This window comes from Molothrus aeneus, chromosome 3, assembly GCF_037042795.1.
Source record: "Molothrus aeneus isolate 106 chromosome 3, BPBGC_Maene_1.0, whole genome shotgun sequence".
Taxonomy (NCBI): domain Eukaryota; kingdom Metazoa; phylum Chordata; class Aves; order Passeriformes; family Icteridae; genus Molothrus; species Molothrus aeneus.
The window spans coordinates 26,841,468-26,859,207 of NC_089648.1; the positions used below are offsets into that span (position 1 = coordinate 26,841,468).

Genomic DNA, 17,740 nt, shown 5'->3' on the forward strand with positions numbered 1-17,740 from the left:
TATTGCTTTGTATCTCAAATTGCAATTCAAATACTATTGAGGAGTGCCTCAAAACACTGAGTTAGAAAAGTGATCTTGTTTTAATAAAAAGTACCATATTTAGATGGCTGTGTTTTGTCCATTAAAAGTCAATTGCAAACTACTGAAGATCACGACTTTCAAAATACCAGAGCTTTTAAAAATTAGTAGCACTTACTCCCTCTCTTCTCCTCCTCACCACTGCCAACTCTTAGAAGGAAGAATACACAGTTCAATAGGAACCATTCCAACTACCCAAATTCTGGCCAAGAGAAATGCAGTATTGCACATTTAAATGGAGAGATGAAAATTAACTGAAAATATAAGACTTCATCACAGCTTGGCACTGAGCTTTTATCTTGCCAGTGTCACGAGATATGCAATTAAAGGAAATTTGGGTTCTAGTATTTCACTAGTACACATACTTCAGAGTTCATATAGATCAAGAGGTGGTCATATGCATCTGAGCTTTCAAAAAAATCCACCCACTGTTCAAGAAAAAAAGATTAAACATTAAAATAAGTGTTTCTAGCCTTACTTGTCTACCTCCCTATCATTCTTTATGACAATATGAAAGAATAACTGAGCTTTTGCATAAAACAGATTTATGAGGTAGGAGACATTAGAAAAAAAGACTGTCTACTATGTGTTACGACTCATTTAAAACCCACACAGCAAAGTAAAACCAGTATAGTAATCCTTATAAGCAATTCTGTTCAGAGAAAGTTACACCACTTTTTATTTCTTAAAAAACTGTGAATGCAGAACTGGAGAAAAGCATTAGATCAACAAATCTTGCAAAGCCACATTGCTGGCTCAGTGACGTAACCATCTCAAGGCATTTAACATGACAGTTTTAATTGCGGATATTCTGTAAACCTGGCCTTAGCTGGAAGCAAGGATGCCATCAAGATTAATTACAGGGGATGAAGGCTCATGAGCAAGAAGCCACTAGCCAGTCTGGGGTAGGTGTTCTCTACAGTATGGCTTCAAATCAGAAAGTCACTGATCATGCGACGAGTAGAGCACAGTGTGGGTTTCTCCTGTCCGCACTCCCACCCTCCTTTCACAGCTGTCAGGAGCACGTGTAAGTATGGGGTGCAGAAAATAGCAGAGGTTTGCCAGTTAAAATTCCCAACACACTCAAAATAAAAATAAAACCTTTCATTTCATTTAAAAGAACGAAATGTGCACCAGTCCTGGAGGAAAAGGCATGAAATTGCAACAGGAAATGCATCTATATTAAGTAAGAAAAAATAATTGGTAGATTAGCCTAAACCATAATATACAGCACTGAAGAATTCAAAAAAGTTGATGTTTACTAGGTTGGGTAGTTCCTACACCATCATGACACAACGCTTTTCTTGATATTTACTGCAATTAAAATGTCGTGCATGGCTCCTTTCAACAACTTCATCAAATTCTACATAAAGAGCAATGAACTTGAGGTTATGTACTGAAGGAGATTCACCTTAGCAGATTCTTTTCCTGTGTTTTGAAAGGGGCATGTATATGAGTTATGAGTAACTCAGAAAACAGCACAATGATAAAGCCTGGCCCATGACTTAGGCAGTCCAATGCTACTCCAAAGGAAAGGACTGCACCTGTGCTGCTGCCATGCTCCTACTTGATGCTAAGTAACTCATTTAGCACACACTTTTCATCCTGCAGGTGCTAGCTGCATGCTTTTCATTCTCTGCATTCCTCCTCTAACAGAGCTGGTGAAACAGAGTAGATAAGATATAGCTACTGCTCAGCTCACTTAAGAGTTGCACTCCTGCTACACACATACTAAAAAAAGCTGCTTAGACTAAAAGAAGGATCAAAATAACAGCGTATTTTTGATGTTACACCTCCATACTTGAGAAGCGAAAAACTATTACAGAACCCTACATCATGAGGCAGCTTCAAGACTCTGCTTGAGTAGTGAGATTGGCAATAAACCACATCCACCTCTACGAGCTGCACAGTAAGGGGTGAACCTCAGCAAAGCTGTGGCAGTAGGTGCCACTTGGAGGTTCAAGTAAGCACAAACTCTTTGTTTTCACAGAGTGAACTCACAGCAGCTCCCAGAACACCATTATACACAGTACTCAATGTAACAGTAAATAAAAGCTGGCATTACTTTTAACATGCTAAGTGGTAAACTTTAACAATCTGGGCTTCAGGTCATGCCAGGCAATGATTCATGCTGGGGAATCAGGGACATTTGGACATGGGACCCTCTTCTGGGGGGTCAGCTGCGATGTGTGGTCACACCAAGGTCAGGTACATCACATTGCAGCTGGACAAACCAATCTATTACCTATCTCACATACTCATATTTGTTCTTTAGACCTTCTGTCAGACACCTTCTTCCACTAAATATGAGCAGCATTATGAGTCCCTATCCACAGTGAATGACCAACTATACAGATATTTGCATTTTAGAAGTGTTCATGACCTACTGACACCAAGGAACTATTCAGGTAGAATGGAGAGAATCCACAGTAAAAATTAACATTGTGATATTTGATTTTCTGTTACACATAATTATTTATAATTGCTAAAATTGTTTCTACTTGTCTAGGGTAAACATGACTCAAATCCAAATTCCCAAGTCCTTTCAATAAAAGTCATGTTGAGACCAAATATATCAATATTAATGCCAATACGTGTATTAAGATTATTTTTCCTATAGCGTATTCAGTTTCCAAAAGGCCACATTTTATATAGCTACATAGGTTCTCCAGGCTTCAAAATAAATAAAACTAGTAGTTCAGTGCCTGTTAATTATACATTCACAAAACACTATTGGTGAGACCACACTCAAAATATTGTACAACCCTATGGAAACAAAAAATGATGCCATTGCTCTTATTTTCTTACTAAACAGAAATGTATCCTTAATGCCCTCCTTCCTACAGTACCATAAGTTTTTAGCCAAATGTAAACCTTAATTTATTCTGCTACAATCTAACCTCACAGAGGCTGGCTGACAATTTAATAGAGACAAAGAAGTACAGAACAAAATGTTGTTTCCACTTAAACGTTAACAGTTAGAAAAGAGCAGTGATTTTCTATCATCATTGGCTTTCATTCTGGAAGTTAAAGACAGCATCTTACTATTAAAGATTTGACCTTAGAACAAATTTTTAACATATTTAAAAATGAAAAAAACCCATTCCCTCTGTCAAATCTTATTGTATTAAGTCTCACTTCTGCCATGAATCCAAAGATGTTCAACTATTTCCTAAAACAAAAAAGAACCTTTTTTTTAACCATATCAGACATCCGTATACATCACCCCCAGTCTCTCCAACTTTTCAGTTCTGTGCTTTCCCCTTCCACACCGTCTCACTTATATCTTGCTCAATTTACATACTAGAACAGAAAAGGTAACACCTTTGACCCTAAAAGGCTTAGGCACCAATGAAGGTGTTTGCCCTATTTGCAGCTATGAGCTATTTTCCTAAGTTACAGCAACAAAAACACACAGTAACAAATCAGACTACAGATTAAGAGGCTCCATGCTAAAGCTGAGTTTTGTTCTTGTTAAATATCAAAACCCAGAGAAACTGCAGTTTTAGTTATCAGTTTGCTTGGCAGGGCTGTGATGTGTAACTAAAACATGCTTCATTACACTCCAATAAAAGGTATTTAAACAATCACAACAGCCAACGCAAATCTGGTTTTACTTCACATAAATATTAACACTAGCCTCTGCAGTAAGCTTACAAAATATAAGGTGCTAAATGTTTTGAATCACAAGTTAACAGTTTGTCTTGACCTACTAGAAATAGCCATTTTTATAACAAGTACTATATTTAACGCTTACATGATATTATCTGTGGCTTACCCTCTTCAAATATAACTGAGGTAAATAAAAGTAACACTTTTAACCAATAAAGTAATTTGCAAAATTACCGTGCTTAAGACTTTGTGAACATTTACCATTCTAACCTTGGAGGAAAAAAAAAACAATGAAAAATCAATACAGTCCTACATTCTCTGCTCTTCTCACCCAGATGACACAAATACCCTTTTCCTTGCATCTCCAGCATAACTTTCTAGTTTTACCTATGTTTCAACTCTGTTTGTCCTTTCCCTTGATGGAAGGCCAGCTGTGTGGTGCTCCACAGTACTACTGACCACAACTACTCCAGTGTAAGAGCAAGGCAAGCAAAACCTTCACACTCCTCATTGTTGTAGATATACCAGCCAAAAATTACTTTGATGGAATTATATTTCCAATTATCCAAAAATATTCCTTTCTCTTCCTCAGGCAAGCAGCATTAAATGTTGAAATGTTTTACTTCACAGAACTTCAAAAGAAAAGTTAATTTGTTCCCCACAGACAAAAAGATAGGAATATTAACACTTAAATCTATAATTTCTTTTAAAACTCACATGCTCTGCTCTTTTCTCATCTACAAAATGCATAAGCAAATCTAACAGAGGAATAAGAACTGACTACAAGTAAGACAGGTCTATCTCAGCAAGAAAAGGAAAAATTTCTAAAATCCCTACAATCGCTTTCCACTGGCCTATCCAGTTCTTCCTCTCCTGGTAACTTCATTTTTGGGGTATTTTTATTCTTTTTTATACTATAAATTTGTAGTACTGAAAAATGTTATGCTAGGAGTGCCACAGCATTAACATCCCACTTTAACCAACAGCAGCAAAATTAGGAAGCAGTCCACCAGTTAACTTCTCAAACTCTACTTCTGAAAACATTTCTGTATGCTTCAGTTTCTTCTGACACCAAGAATTTCTAAGTCAGCACTAAGTATGTAGAATAAACATGTGTGGCCACTGCAACCTAGAATAAGATCAATTTGAATGGAATTTGCTATGAAAGAGATCAACCCATTTGGCTTTTAAGAAATGCAAATGCAACTTGATCACAAAATGCATTCACAGATAATAAGGCAACTGCTGAAGCAAGAGACCAAAATATGTGCACAATCAGTTCTGGGAAAATACAGAAAGTGCACTTGTTGAGTATTAAAAAGGAAAAACCAGTAGAATTATATTATTCATCAATTCAAAATTCAACCTGTCTCTTCCAGTAGCCATGCAAACTGTAGACAAGAACCACTGATCAGTCTCTTCTATAAACAAATTCTTACCTAAACCAGCCAGTTTTGATTGTCTTTACAAATACAAAAGTAATCAGTCACTCACTACAACCAAGACACTAAGTCAGTGCAGTCAGCAGTATGAAAGGATTTAAATTAACTAAATGCAGACCTGCCTGGAAATCCTTGTCACTGGATTCCATGCTAAAGAATTTGTTCTGCAGGCTTTAAGTCAAAAACAGTACTATAATACCTATAGAACCCTTTTCTAATTGGTTGGCAAGAAAGATTAGTTCCTGAAATTACAATAAAACTTGTTAAATACAAAACTACTACTACTGAAAAAAGATACATAAGTAATTGTACTTTGCTGTGGTACTGCTGCTGACAGGCTATTCTGCTCTCAAATAAAGGGTGTTTTTGAGCTTAATTTCTGATGTGATGTGCAAATCAAGATATCAGAAAAGGAAAGGCAGAAAAGTCGGCTTAAAGACTCATAACCATCTCATAACAGAGGGACAATTTGTAAAAAAAAAAAAATTATTTGATTGCATTGGAAAAAAAACAAACCAATTTCTCAGCACCTCGGTGACACTCCAGAAGAAATATTAGCTACTCCACTGCATGCAAGGCTGTGGAAGACCAAGTCTCCATGAACTTGGTGCAGCTGATTAAACCAAGTCGTTTAGTCTCATTTGAGATGCCTCAGGGCACGTTTACAGCTATAGTACACGGTTTTCAGAGAGATCAGTGCCCTATGGGTCAGAAGCTGAAAAGGCCAAGCAAAGTATTCTTGGGAACCTCAGAATTAAGACACCTCTAGTTAGGTTAGTGAATCAAGTCCCACTTTTCCAACAGAAGAAATATATATATATATATATATATGTATATATATGATGAATTTGCAGGATGTTATTTTCATTCTTGGACAAAGGGGTGCAGGTGTGGGTCATTTTTTTCTTTAACTTCAACTGACAAATGTTGCTGTAGGAGAAAAAAAAAAGAGCTGTAAGACTACAGAAAGTCTGTTCTTTTGTAAAGTGGGAAAAACTGTAAAAATAGAATATCATTAAATAAACTGGACCCCAAGCTGAGCAAGAAGGTATCAAGACAATCTCAGTAACTTGCAGTTCTGCAGCTGGGCAACTGCTTTCTCAGAAACCTTAGTACTAGAATTGAAGTGGACAAAGATGAGAACAACAGATAATTCAAGATGGGATACGATACTGGTAGAAATTAAAGCCAGGCAACACTGAAGAAATTAAAACAGAAACACTGGGTAGGTGAGAAAAGGAAAGGTGAAGGCAAAGTATAAATAGATTCAAACAAATGGACCTGAGACCATCTCCAGTATGTGCAGCCCAAACAGGTAAAAAACGGAGGAAAGAGCAAGGTAGCAAGGCATTATGGCAATACCACAGTGGAGGCCTAACATAAAATGTTTTAATCTTCTCTAAGTCCACACTAGTACAGAGATACTTCTAAGATCACTTCTCTTGATGAAGAAATACACTAGGACTTACAATTGCAAAATCTTCTGTAATTTACTTGCTCAAGAGAAGTCTAGAACATAAGAAAAAGTGAACAAAGAACCCAAGTAAGAGGAAAGTGATTATTTTAAAGGGGGAAATACTGTTGTAAACTCTGTATTCAAAGAAGAAATAAGTATAAGATTAGACTCTCTCTTGATGCTCTCATTCGGTACAGTTATTAGTTAACAAACAGGTTACTGAGAGAAAAAGATTTATTACTCCTGCCACATAAAGCAATATTCAGCCAAACTTCAGAAAACATATCGCCTGGAAAAATCTTTGGTAAACTGCATGACCCTAAAAAAAGACATTTATCACACAGGTAAGGATAACACCTAAGTAAGTATAATCTGAATTACAGCAACCAGGAAGTCCTTCTTGTAAGAGCCTCCACCAAAATACAGCCTGTGTAAAATAACCTAATGGTGCAAAAAACACTAACACATGCATTGCAGCAACATACTTATGAGAATCTTAGATCTTACATAACTTCAAAATTCATTTTTACAATTGTTTATTGGCACAATAAACAAGTGTTTAGCAAATTACTTGGCAAAGCAGCCTTTAAAGGGGCAATAAGGAGGTCGGGCTGTTCTCTACACTTATCTTTTTGTTTGTTCTTAATTACTTCCTTAAAATAGAAATCCACAAGAAGACTGGATGAAATTACTGAAAGAGTTCCATCACAGGAATAAAAAAAGCCAAAATTCGGTACCACGTATTATGAGCAATATTCTTAGACTGGTTAGGCATCAAGACTGATTTCCTCCTTTAAGGCCCATAACCAAAAAGAGTAATAATCCAAAAAACAAAAATCAGAAGCAAAAAATTAAAAACTAAGCTTCAAATGAGACAAAAGAAACATTCTTCAGGATCAAGGAAACCAATATGGTGGCAGTAGAACCCAGAGCCATAATCCACTCACATAAAAACAGTGAAAATCAGACAGAAAATGAAAATACTAGAGTTCAAGAGGCCACAGAGAACAGTAGCATTGCAAGGGCAACTCATTGTTTAATCACTGTGAAATTCCAGATGACAGCACTCAAGGTTAGAGAGGGAAGGAGGCATCAGTGCCTGAAAAAGAAAATGTGAAGAGCAAAAGCAAAAAAAAAGGTCAGATGCCCTAGCAAACAGCAACGAAAGCTCGAGTGGAAAAGAAAAGCCAAACCCAAGATACTCCAAGGATTTCTGCAAAAAAAAATCATAATTTGATTCTAAATGGTGTGTTTCAATTATAAAGGCTATTGCAGCTTATAACTGCTTATTCTGACAATTTCTGCTAATATCTGCATTGATGTTTTATCAACTAAGACTGAAATATCTGCAAGAGTTATGGAACACTTCACTTCAAAATACACAAATACTTCATCAAAAAGGATACTGAACTTTTCTAAGCAGATACTGCAGTCCAGTTAGCAATAAAGGATACCTCTGCACACTACACAAAGTAAGTTTTGTTCTAGAAACACCGATTCAATCTCTTACAGGGTACTCCAGACAGTCTTTCTGAAATTAAAACTCCAATTAAGAACTCTCGAGTTTCATGCAACAACACTGAGTACTGGATGAACTAATAAAAACAATATGGCCATCTCAGATTTCAACTGACGGTCAAGGAAAACTAAGCTCAAGTTTTCTAAATATTCCCACTATGAAAACAAATAAACAAAATTATTTCCCTTACAGAAGAAAATAAAAGTGCCTCCCTGAAAGCATGACTTGAAGTGCAATGGAAGACACTTAGTATGACAAACTAGTTTATCTTGAACACTGGCATAGTATTTTCTCCAGTATAAAATTGTGGGTATCTCCAAGGTCCCTAGCTGGAGCTGAGTAACTCTTCAGTGTAACACTCCAGCAGCTCTTCATACATGCAAAAGTAAGGAGAATGTGACATCTTAAAAAAATCCAACAAGCCACTCTGAAGTTGCAACATGTTTGCTCCTACCAAAGTTTACAAAACAATTATTTTACACTACAGGTAGTTAGCCTGGCCCGCAAGTACACCTTCTTTTTTGAGAAGCTGTGAACTTTCTGGTCTTCTGAAAAACAAGACTGCAGTGTGCAGTTACACTTCCCTAAAGCTGCACACCAACAGTTTCCAAGACACTGGCATTGCTACAAGAGTGCCTGTGCAGTGGCAGCGGTTATGATTGATGATATGCAAAGACCTAATCTGTTGCAAAGAGGATGTAAGACAAACCACAAAGGAACTACACACTTCAGCCTCTATTTGGTACCACATCTGAGCCCATACACTGGAGATCCTGAATGCGTTCAGCCAATCTTTTTATCCTGGCACATTTCGCAATTTTTCCTTTGCAGAAATATGCTGCCCTTGAAAGATAACATATCTAGCAACAGCCTACAATAAAATATCTAAACATCTCTGTTTGCACACTATGGCTGTCTTCCCCTGCCATCGTTACAGATCTAAACACAAAATTATTAAAGCTTTCTTGAATCTGCTCACATCACTATTTATTCCACAGGCTGTGAGACTTAATGATTCACAGCATTTTCAGACATGTAACACTGAAATGTGGAGGATTATTATTTCTTGAATTCACAGCTATTATTAGACACCTCTGAAAAAGATTCACTTATTTACAGCATTTTCAGTTGTCTTCGTTAAAATACATAACATGCTTTCTAGGTTTTTTGTTTAATTGTGTATATGATATAAAAAATATAAGAACACTGGAGAAAAAAACCTCAGATTTCTTGATACTGAAATTTAACTTAATGCATATTCCATAATCATATTTCTAGGTACTTTAACTGGACTACAGTCATTTAATATATGAATTTAGTCTTTATGTACGTGCACTTGCATATGGGCATTTTAGTCTATCCATTTTCCTTTATGAATCAGGAACAGCTTCAGCCTTTACTTGAAATAAGACTTACATCTCTCAGAACATACAAACATGGCCCTGTATAAGATACGATGGTCCCACAGAACATGATGCCACTCTATAAAGCATGCCATTCAGTGAAACATATTTTGACTTGCTCACGGTCATCAAACAAGACTCAAGTGGAATCTACTACACATTGCAGAACACATCAAGACTCAACAGTTTAAGTTTACTACACATTTTAACAATTTTTAAAATGAAAGTTCTACCTGGGAGGGCAGCTGGCTTCATACAATACAGCTACTACTCAAAAGACTTCTGAATGCAGAACCACTTCTTTTGTCTTAAAATAATTATTAGCTAGGACTTAAATCTTCCAATTTTATTCAGTGAGAAAAAATAATTGGTAATCCTCTTGAGCCATAATTCCATATATTTAGGAAAGTCAAAACAGCTATAGTAGGCTGATACATGAGCCTGGCTCCCCTCTTGAACACCTAAGCTTCCAGATCAACTTATAGGAAAGACAACTTTCCTTACAGGTGCCAAATGGAGGCTTTAATGTACTTCTAGAGCATAAGGAGCTTAATTGTGTTGGTTTCCGTTCATAAAGGATAAGGACTTTCAGTGCATGACATATTGTAAAAAAAACAACCAAAGAAAAAAAGCTACAGAAGGAATACAATAAAATTCTTAATACATTAAATGCCTTGGAAGCTACAGCATGTGTATGGCAGTCTAAATGGATATTACCAAAGCAGTGTTTTAAATGCTTACCATTTCTGTTCACACCAAGTACCTGCTCCTCCAGACAGCATACTTTCACAGACTCACAGGATAGCTAGGGCTGGACAGCACCACTGGAGACTGCCTAGTCTAATCCCTCAGCTCAGAGCAGGGCAAACAAGATTCTTCAGGATCATGCCCAGCTGGGTTCTGTACTGCCCCAAAGACAGAGATACAGACACTACACAAGCTCTGTGCACAATCCGTTCTACTTTTTGACCACCCTTGCAAAAGAGTTTTTATTGTGTTTGAATGGAATTTTCTACATTTCACTTTGTGACCATTTCCCTTCAGTGACCACCACTGAAAAGAGCCAGGCTTCTTCTTCATTTATCCCCATCAGGTATTTATAAACATTGGTGAGATTTGCCCTGAGCCTTCTTTTCTTAAGAAGCCCCAGCTATATTGGCCTCTCCTCATACAACAAATCCTCCAGTTCTCGATCATCTTTGTAGTCTTTTGCTGTAGTCATTATGCTGTAGTAGTAGTAGTAGTAGTCTTTTGCTGTATGTCTGTTGCCATCTCATTGCAGGGGCTGCATACTGTTGTCTCCTTATCACAAAACTTTCATAGCTTCTCAGTGTTTCTCATGGGCAGCTCCTCAGAGCACTGACTCTTTCTTCACAAAGCAGCCAATCAACTCCAGTTCCCTTCTCAACCAGCCACCCCACTCTTTTATAGACTCTACTTCTCACTGGTTACAGCTGAGGCCTGTTAAAGTCAGGCCTGTTCCTAATCTTTGATAATTGGCCTAGCTGCAACTCCTTAGGAGTAAGATTACTTTCTACACTGTCTTTATTTTCTTATATTCTATCCCCCTACGTATGTCCATGTTGCTCTGGTAACAGATAGACCAGAAACTGGACATAGTACTCTAGGCATGGCTTTACCAGAGTTGTCCTAAAACTATAAATGCCAAGGCTTGAATTTTACTTTATCTGAAATTCTTCATCTTCTCTCATTTTTTAGTTGTAAGAGATAAAAACAACACAACCATTTTTCAGCAGTTCAAGTGTTTAGAAAATGTTACTTTCTAAAAATATACAAAAGTAAATTTTATTTTAAACCTTGGAAAAAAAGCACAAACTAAGACAAACAGAACACACACTAAGAGTGGGCAAATGAACTAGTTGTCTACAGGTTCCCTAAGCATAAAGATGATTTAACAATGCCACTAAATCAGAGAAATCAAATTCACATTTCTCTGATCTGGTCAATTATACCAGTCATTGTTTAAAGATACCTAATAAAATAGCAGACTAACATCTTTTATTGGAGCTCAATAAAGAATTATTCCTAAAAGAGACACAAAGAAACAACACAAAACATATACAACTTATAAATGAATCTAAAAATGGTCATGAGATTATCTTAGTCGTAACATTTTATTAGAAATACCAGGTTGTGACTTTTGGCTTTTAGAACTCATTTTTCAAAACTGTAGTCCCACAGAAGCCTTTAAACTTATCTTAAATATTGCATGTTCCTGATGCTTGCGTGTTCTTGGAACTGAAGCTTTAAGAGAAAACAACAAAGACATGTATCTCAATACTCACAAAGTTAGACAGACACACTGGAAAATTAGTGGGACATGGAACACTGAAAGAAAAACCAAGATGAAGCTGCAAGATTTTTTAACTTACATTTGAGTGTTTCTCCTGCATAAGGGATATGTAGTTTAAAACGATCACAGCTGGGTCCAGGGGTCAAGGATGTACAACTAAAAATGAAGATAAGAGAAGAAAGAATGTGCTAAGCAGTTACAGATGGTAGCAAACACATTATTCTACAGGATACAAATGATTAATAGCAAAGATATTGTGACTACTAGAAATACTCATCCTTATGATTCTGAGAAAGAAGAAAAAGTGGGAAAGAAGCAGGAGGCCCATTCTCTTTTGATCAGCAGTTCTCACCATAGCATAAGAAATGTTAGGATTTGTGTCAACTCTCTCCCATTTTAAAAAGAAAACATACATGCAAAAATGCTCTGGTTGGAATGTATAATCAAAATCCTCTCAATTAGTCAGTCAAACCCATCAAGTTCTCTACTTTGCATACAATTTTGCAAGTCACAACTCTGTATGTCACAGTAACATGCTTACCTGCTCCCTATCCCTGTCACCCATATAACTGGGATCAATCCTAATTTTAAACCACTAACATTTATTAATTTTTTACCTATCATAACATTAAAGTTTTCCCTTGAGGAAAAGTCTCACAGTAGCCTTCAAGAGGGCAAGTTGCAGAATCAGCTACCTGAGGCTATAATAACTGAGCATGTTATCTTTTTGGACTCTCCTGTTTATCTGGAGCACTGGAAAAGCAGCTGGGCCTCATGGTGGTAAGCGAGCACTTCATTAATAGAAAAGTCACAGGAAAACTGTTTAGTGCTTAGGTCAGAGATGATCAACTTCTTCATAGCCTCTAAGTCATAGACCAAAATTCACAAAAAAAAAAATCTCAAAATCTCAGCTGCAAAAGAAGAAACAGGGACATACATTGTTTCACTGGCAGGAATGGTCTCTCTGCTGTGGGCTGCTGGGCATATGATGAGTACCAGGAGAAAAAACACTGGAAGCCCTTAGAAGTTCATTGCTTTCTGTTTTTAGGGATCTTGAGAGCCCTGACTCTTCTTGCCAGCCTAACATTACTGAGAATTGTTCATAACCCCAGCACAATTGTTACCAGCCACATAAAAATCAAAGCCATACTGGTCAACTCTAGGAAAAATAGTGAGTGATAAGGGTAGACAAAGGTAAAATAACTTGACTAAACTTACATATCAGATCACTGGTAGAGCTCTAATACACACCACTGACAACATATTGAAACAAAACCCACATTTATTGGGCTATACACACAGCCAAAAGCAGTAAGGTGGGTAGGCCAGGAAATTGTCAAAAATTCTCATCCGACCTTGTCAGAAAAAAAACATTATAACTCTTGCAGCTCTATCTCTCCCACTGCACAAGAGGCATCAGGGCAAATGGAACAATCTTAATCCTTACTCACATACTCAAAACAGTTCAGAGAGCCATTTCTCTCATGTCCTGGCTCTACAGTCTCTTTCCCTCTTTCCACTTGCAAGTTACAGAAACCACATGCACTAACTTCAGACTGTTTCTATTCAGTGAGCTACACTTACTTCAGTCAAATTCATGCCTGCATGTAGCTTCCTCAAAAAGAAGCAACTATGAAACTACAGATCAATTCACTTAAATGGAGCTTCCACAAAAATACTAGAAAACATAAGCAGACCACTTATGTGCAGCTAGAATCTAAGGCAGATACAATTAAGAGCCACATGCAGTTAACAGCCTACATTGATTCAGCAAGAATACACCATATTTTTTCAGTATCACTACAGAAATTAGATAACTGTCCTTTCAAATCAAAAGGAAGAAACACATCTATCTTGTCCTGTCTTTGCCTTAGAAAGGTTTTTGCAACATCTTGTAAGAGTATCATGAGAAGCAATCTAGAAAGACGAAATTTTAGATATAAATTATCTACTATCAGGTATGTGCAGACTTGAATGGAAAGCAAGTTTCAAAAAAGGATTAGTTTACATCTTGCTTCATCCAGGAAGAATGACCTGACTTGGTTTTCTTCTGCTGGAATAATACTTCACATTTTATTTAAAGACTGATGATGGAAAAGAAATGCTGCTTTGTGAAACCTGCTGATGATGCAAATGTGAAAGGGAATACAGCATGTTAGACAAAAGGACCAAAGCTGAAATATGTTTTGATTTAATGGTTGTACTATTTATCTTTAAATTTCATCTAGGTAGGGCTTATTGACAAAAAGTGAGCATCACCAGCCTCATTGGGAATAAAATCAACTTAAGAATACAAAATATTGGATTTCTAGTACAACAGAAACAAGAAAATGTAATTCTTTTCCAAGATGCACTTTTTTAATAGGTGAGAACAGCAAAATGGGAGTGCCCACTGTTAGGGCATTTTAATGGCCGTGGATGAATTTAACAGCTATACTGACATTATTAGCTACTTCCAAATAATTTCTATGGCTTACAACTGGTATTAGGCCAATTCTAGGAAGCATACCAAAAAAAAAAAAAAAAGGTGCACCATAAAAAACCCTTTTCAAGTTCTAAAATATCTCTGCAACATCATTTAATATTTAATGAAAATTTCTTTCCAAGTATCAGAGGTCACAGTCTGAGACATTTCTCAAATACCATCAAAATTACACTGTTGTTAGCTTTTCAACAGACACAAAAATTTCTGATCCTGCAAATACCCTACAATCTATTCTTTTAGCACAATGGGCCATTTGGAAATACTTACGAAAGTATAATATTCTTTAATAGTAAAATAAAAGCTTTATTTAATGGTAAATGTCCCTAAAAGCAATTCTAAGTGCTTTTCCTACATTATTATACTGTACTAGAGATGTTTTTAATTTTATTGGTCTAGAAATGATAGAAAGTGACAGTATTAACATTTTTTCCCCCCAGATTGCTCTGGCTGGGCTGCACAAGGGACTTCAATAACTGCAATAGGCTAAGCAACCAAGCAGAAATATTATATACATCCATTTGAAAAGAGGCAGTTTCTTTTTAGAATAAACAGCAAAAGAACAAAACTCCTAAGGCAAACCAAAACTTTGGTACATGTAGGAGTCTATGTGTGACCTCATTTCAACAGAAAGCCCCAAGTAATGGCCTGACTATGGACATTTATCTCCTGCTTGAATTTCCTTAACACACAGAACCTCTTACAATTAGATACATGTCTGACCCTGAAACATGACCTCTGTCTTCTCCAAAATATAAGACTTTTGGTTTTTGGAAATGTGATCCTTTTCCTTAATGTGGTCCACACAAAAGTAAATATTTGAAAATGAATGACTTGTAACTAGGTATTTTGAAGATTATTTGTTGTCTTTTCTTTAGAGGGAATGAACATATAGAACAATAATACCTAGTGTTGAAAATTAATGTCATAAGCTGGCTCTATCTCATCATATATGGGTGTGCTATCTCCCTCTTTATTCATGGAACAATATTACACTGGTTTGCATTTATTTATCTAAGTAATATTAATATTTTACGTAAGAAAGCCACTGAAGCAGGAATGAATGCTCTGATGCTCAGAGCAGTGATACACCTTAGTCTTCATAAGATGATTAATGCTATTCCATAAGATGTCCCACAATGGTTTCCCTACTAAAAAATCAAAGAATCATCAACTTGAAAAGTTTCTGGAACCAAGGAATATTGTGAAGTGTATTGCTTAAAATCATATTGCCCTATTCAAAGGGCTGTGCTGAGTCTTATGGTTGGAAATTGGTAGATGGAACTGAGTATGCAGCAACTACAGCTGAATACAGCTTGTTCCCTTTCACAGCAAATTTTAGCTAAGTTCCTTGAGCAGATACAGCAGATTAAACTCAAACTGAGATACATTACATCCTTATGAAGTAATTATTCCAAGTAGAGACAAGTAAACATTCCTTCATTGATGCACCTTACAGATTGTCTGTGATTATTGGGAAAAGGTTTCTTTCACAGTTAATACAACACACGTAAACTAAACCCGTTCTTATTCAAAGTCACTGTCAGCAGCAGATGCTTAGTTATAAGTGTTCCGAATTCTTTACCAGACACAGAAGGAAATAAAAAAGATTATAAAAACAAAAGAACAAGAATAATAACCATACAAACCAGGAAAGTCACTCAGTTTTGCTGCTCGGAATAAGGCCTCAGTATATAATAACAGTATAGTACAATGCATTTTTCTCCTAAATGGATCAGAGTATCCTAAAAGCCTTTAAGAATGCAGTTCTACTTGAGTTTAACAGCAAGGTTTCCTCTTACACCAGTATATTTGTGATTGACTATTTTGTTGAATTGACACAACTTCTCTTTAAGCTATATCCCCCACCCTTTTTGATATTTTACAGGATTGAAACCACTCTGATAACCCTAGATTTCAAAACCATCTTCCTATCAACTAGTTTTCTAAAACCATCACTTGAAAGCACTCACAAGAGAAGCATTTTTAAATTATTTGGACTCTGGCAAGTTCTTATCCAAAATTACGTTCTGTGACAACTGAAGGGATTGCAACGAAACAATAGCACAAGTGTTTATCACCTTAATCATGAAAGTCAGGAGATGGATGGCTATTCTATCCAAAGACTTTTTAAAAAAACCACAAAAACCCAAACCCATCAAGAACTCTCTCCAAACCACCAATTTATATCCCAAAATTCCAGTCAGAGGCTTGTTTTTTACATCACTCCTAAAATCTCCTGCTTAGAACCATACAAAACTATAGCAAACATTCAGAACTGCCAACAGAAGTCCAATAGCTCTACAGGAAAATGAGTAATCTTCTTTTTATTTCTTCTTTTTTTAATTTGTGGTCTAGGTGTAAGCCCAAATAGTCACGTAAGATTTATCTGATGACTATCATTTTTACTGATTAAGAAGTATGCAATGCATTTAGTCATTCTTCCTTCATAGATCACACAGCTTTACTGCCTTTACTATCAGAAGACAAATCATCAGTGAATTTTACTGTACAATAGCAAAGTTAAATTAGACTAAGAATTTTAGCCTCCATAATTTCAGGAACTTAATATTGCCACTGCCTAACCTGAATAGTCAGAGATGCAAAAGCTTCCTTAATCTCATGATGTTTAGGTTGCTACACTCACTGTTCTTGAGGACCAGTACTTCACTGGAAAACAAACAACTGGTTTTTGTTCACCAGACTCTTGGTGTAAAAGCCAAAAAAGCTTCACATTTTGTTAGAAACACCTCAATGGAGAACACAGCTAAAAACCAACACACACACATACAAATAATAAGCAACACCACAAGGTCAGTTCTAACCACTGGCTGTATTCCCAACCCCTCCCACCATACCTACAATATGCTTCCAACTGTTTCTATACATGTTCTATAAAGATACTGTTATGGGAAAAGGAGGTCAAGTTACTTTCATAATACAAGAGGCTAAGAATGAATATTATTTTAGGAACGACGAGACACAGTTCAATCAAAGTTCCAGAGGCTGAAGGTTTTGCCAGCAAGACTCAAATGCAGTTCAGAGGCAAAGACAGATTGCTTGTTACCAATAAAAGACAGCAAACACAAAATTCCACCCTTTTGTGGCGTTTTTTAAGAAAAGCACCTCAACGTTCAAATCTAGTAGAACAGCCTTTGTCAATGACTTCAGATTTTTATTTCCTCCAGTTTTTGTAGATGGAAATCTGCTCCAATGTTCCTTGAAGACACAGTATTTAATCTCATTTAATTAAGACTTAATTGCAGAACTCACAACAGATGGGTATGCCATGTACAGAGGCATTAAGAATAATTAAAGTGTGTGGAGGATGGAGGTGAATAAAAGGAAGGCCAGCAGGTGACAGGTTTTCTGCAAGATCAGGAAACAGAAAAATGGTGAAAATCACATTTTAGAGCATTGATGCTGATGCCCAA

The 17,740-nt window shown here is 36.5% G+C and overlaps 1 protein-coding gene across 1 annotated transcript in view; it reads right to left on the reverse strand.

Annotated features, from left to right (window-relative positions):
• Positions 1 to 17,740, reverse strand: part of BABAM2 (BRISC and BRCA1 A complex member 2) — a 161,130-nt gene that overhangs the window by 128,351 nt on the left and 15,039 nt on the right. Inside the window, exon 3 of the mRNA XM_066547872.1 lies at positions 11,904 to 11,980. Coding sequence (XP_066403969.1) covers positions 11,904 to 11,980 — 77 coding nt within the window. The remainder of the gene's footprint in view (positions 1 to 11,903; positions 11,981 to 17,740) is intronic.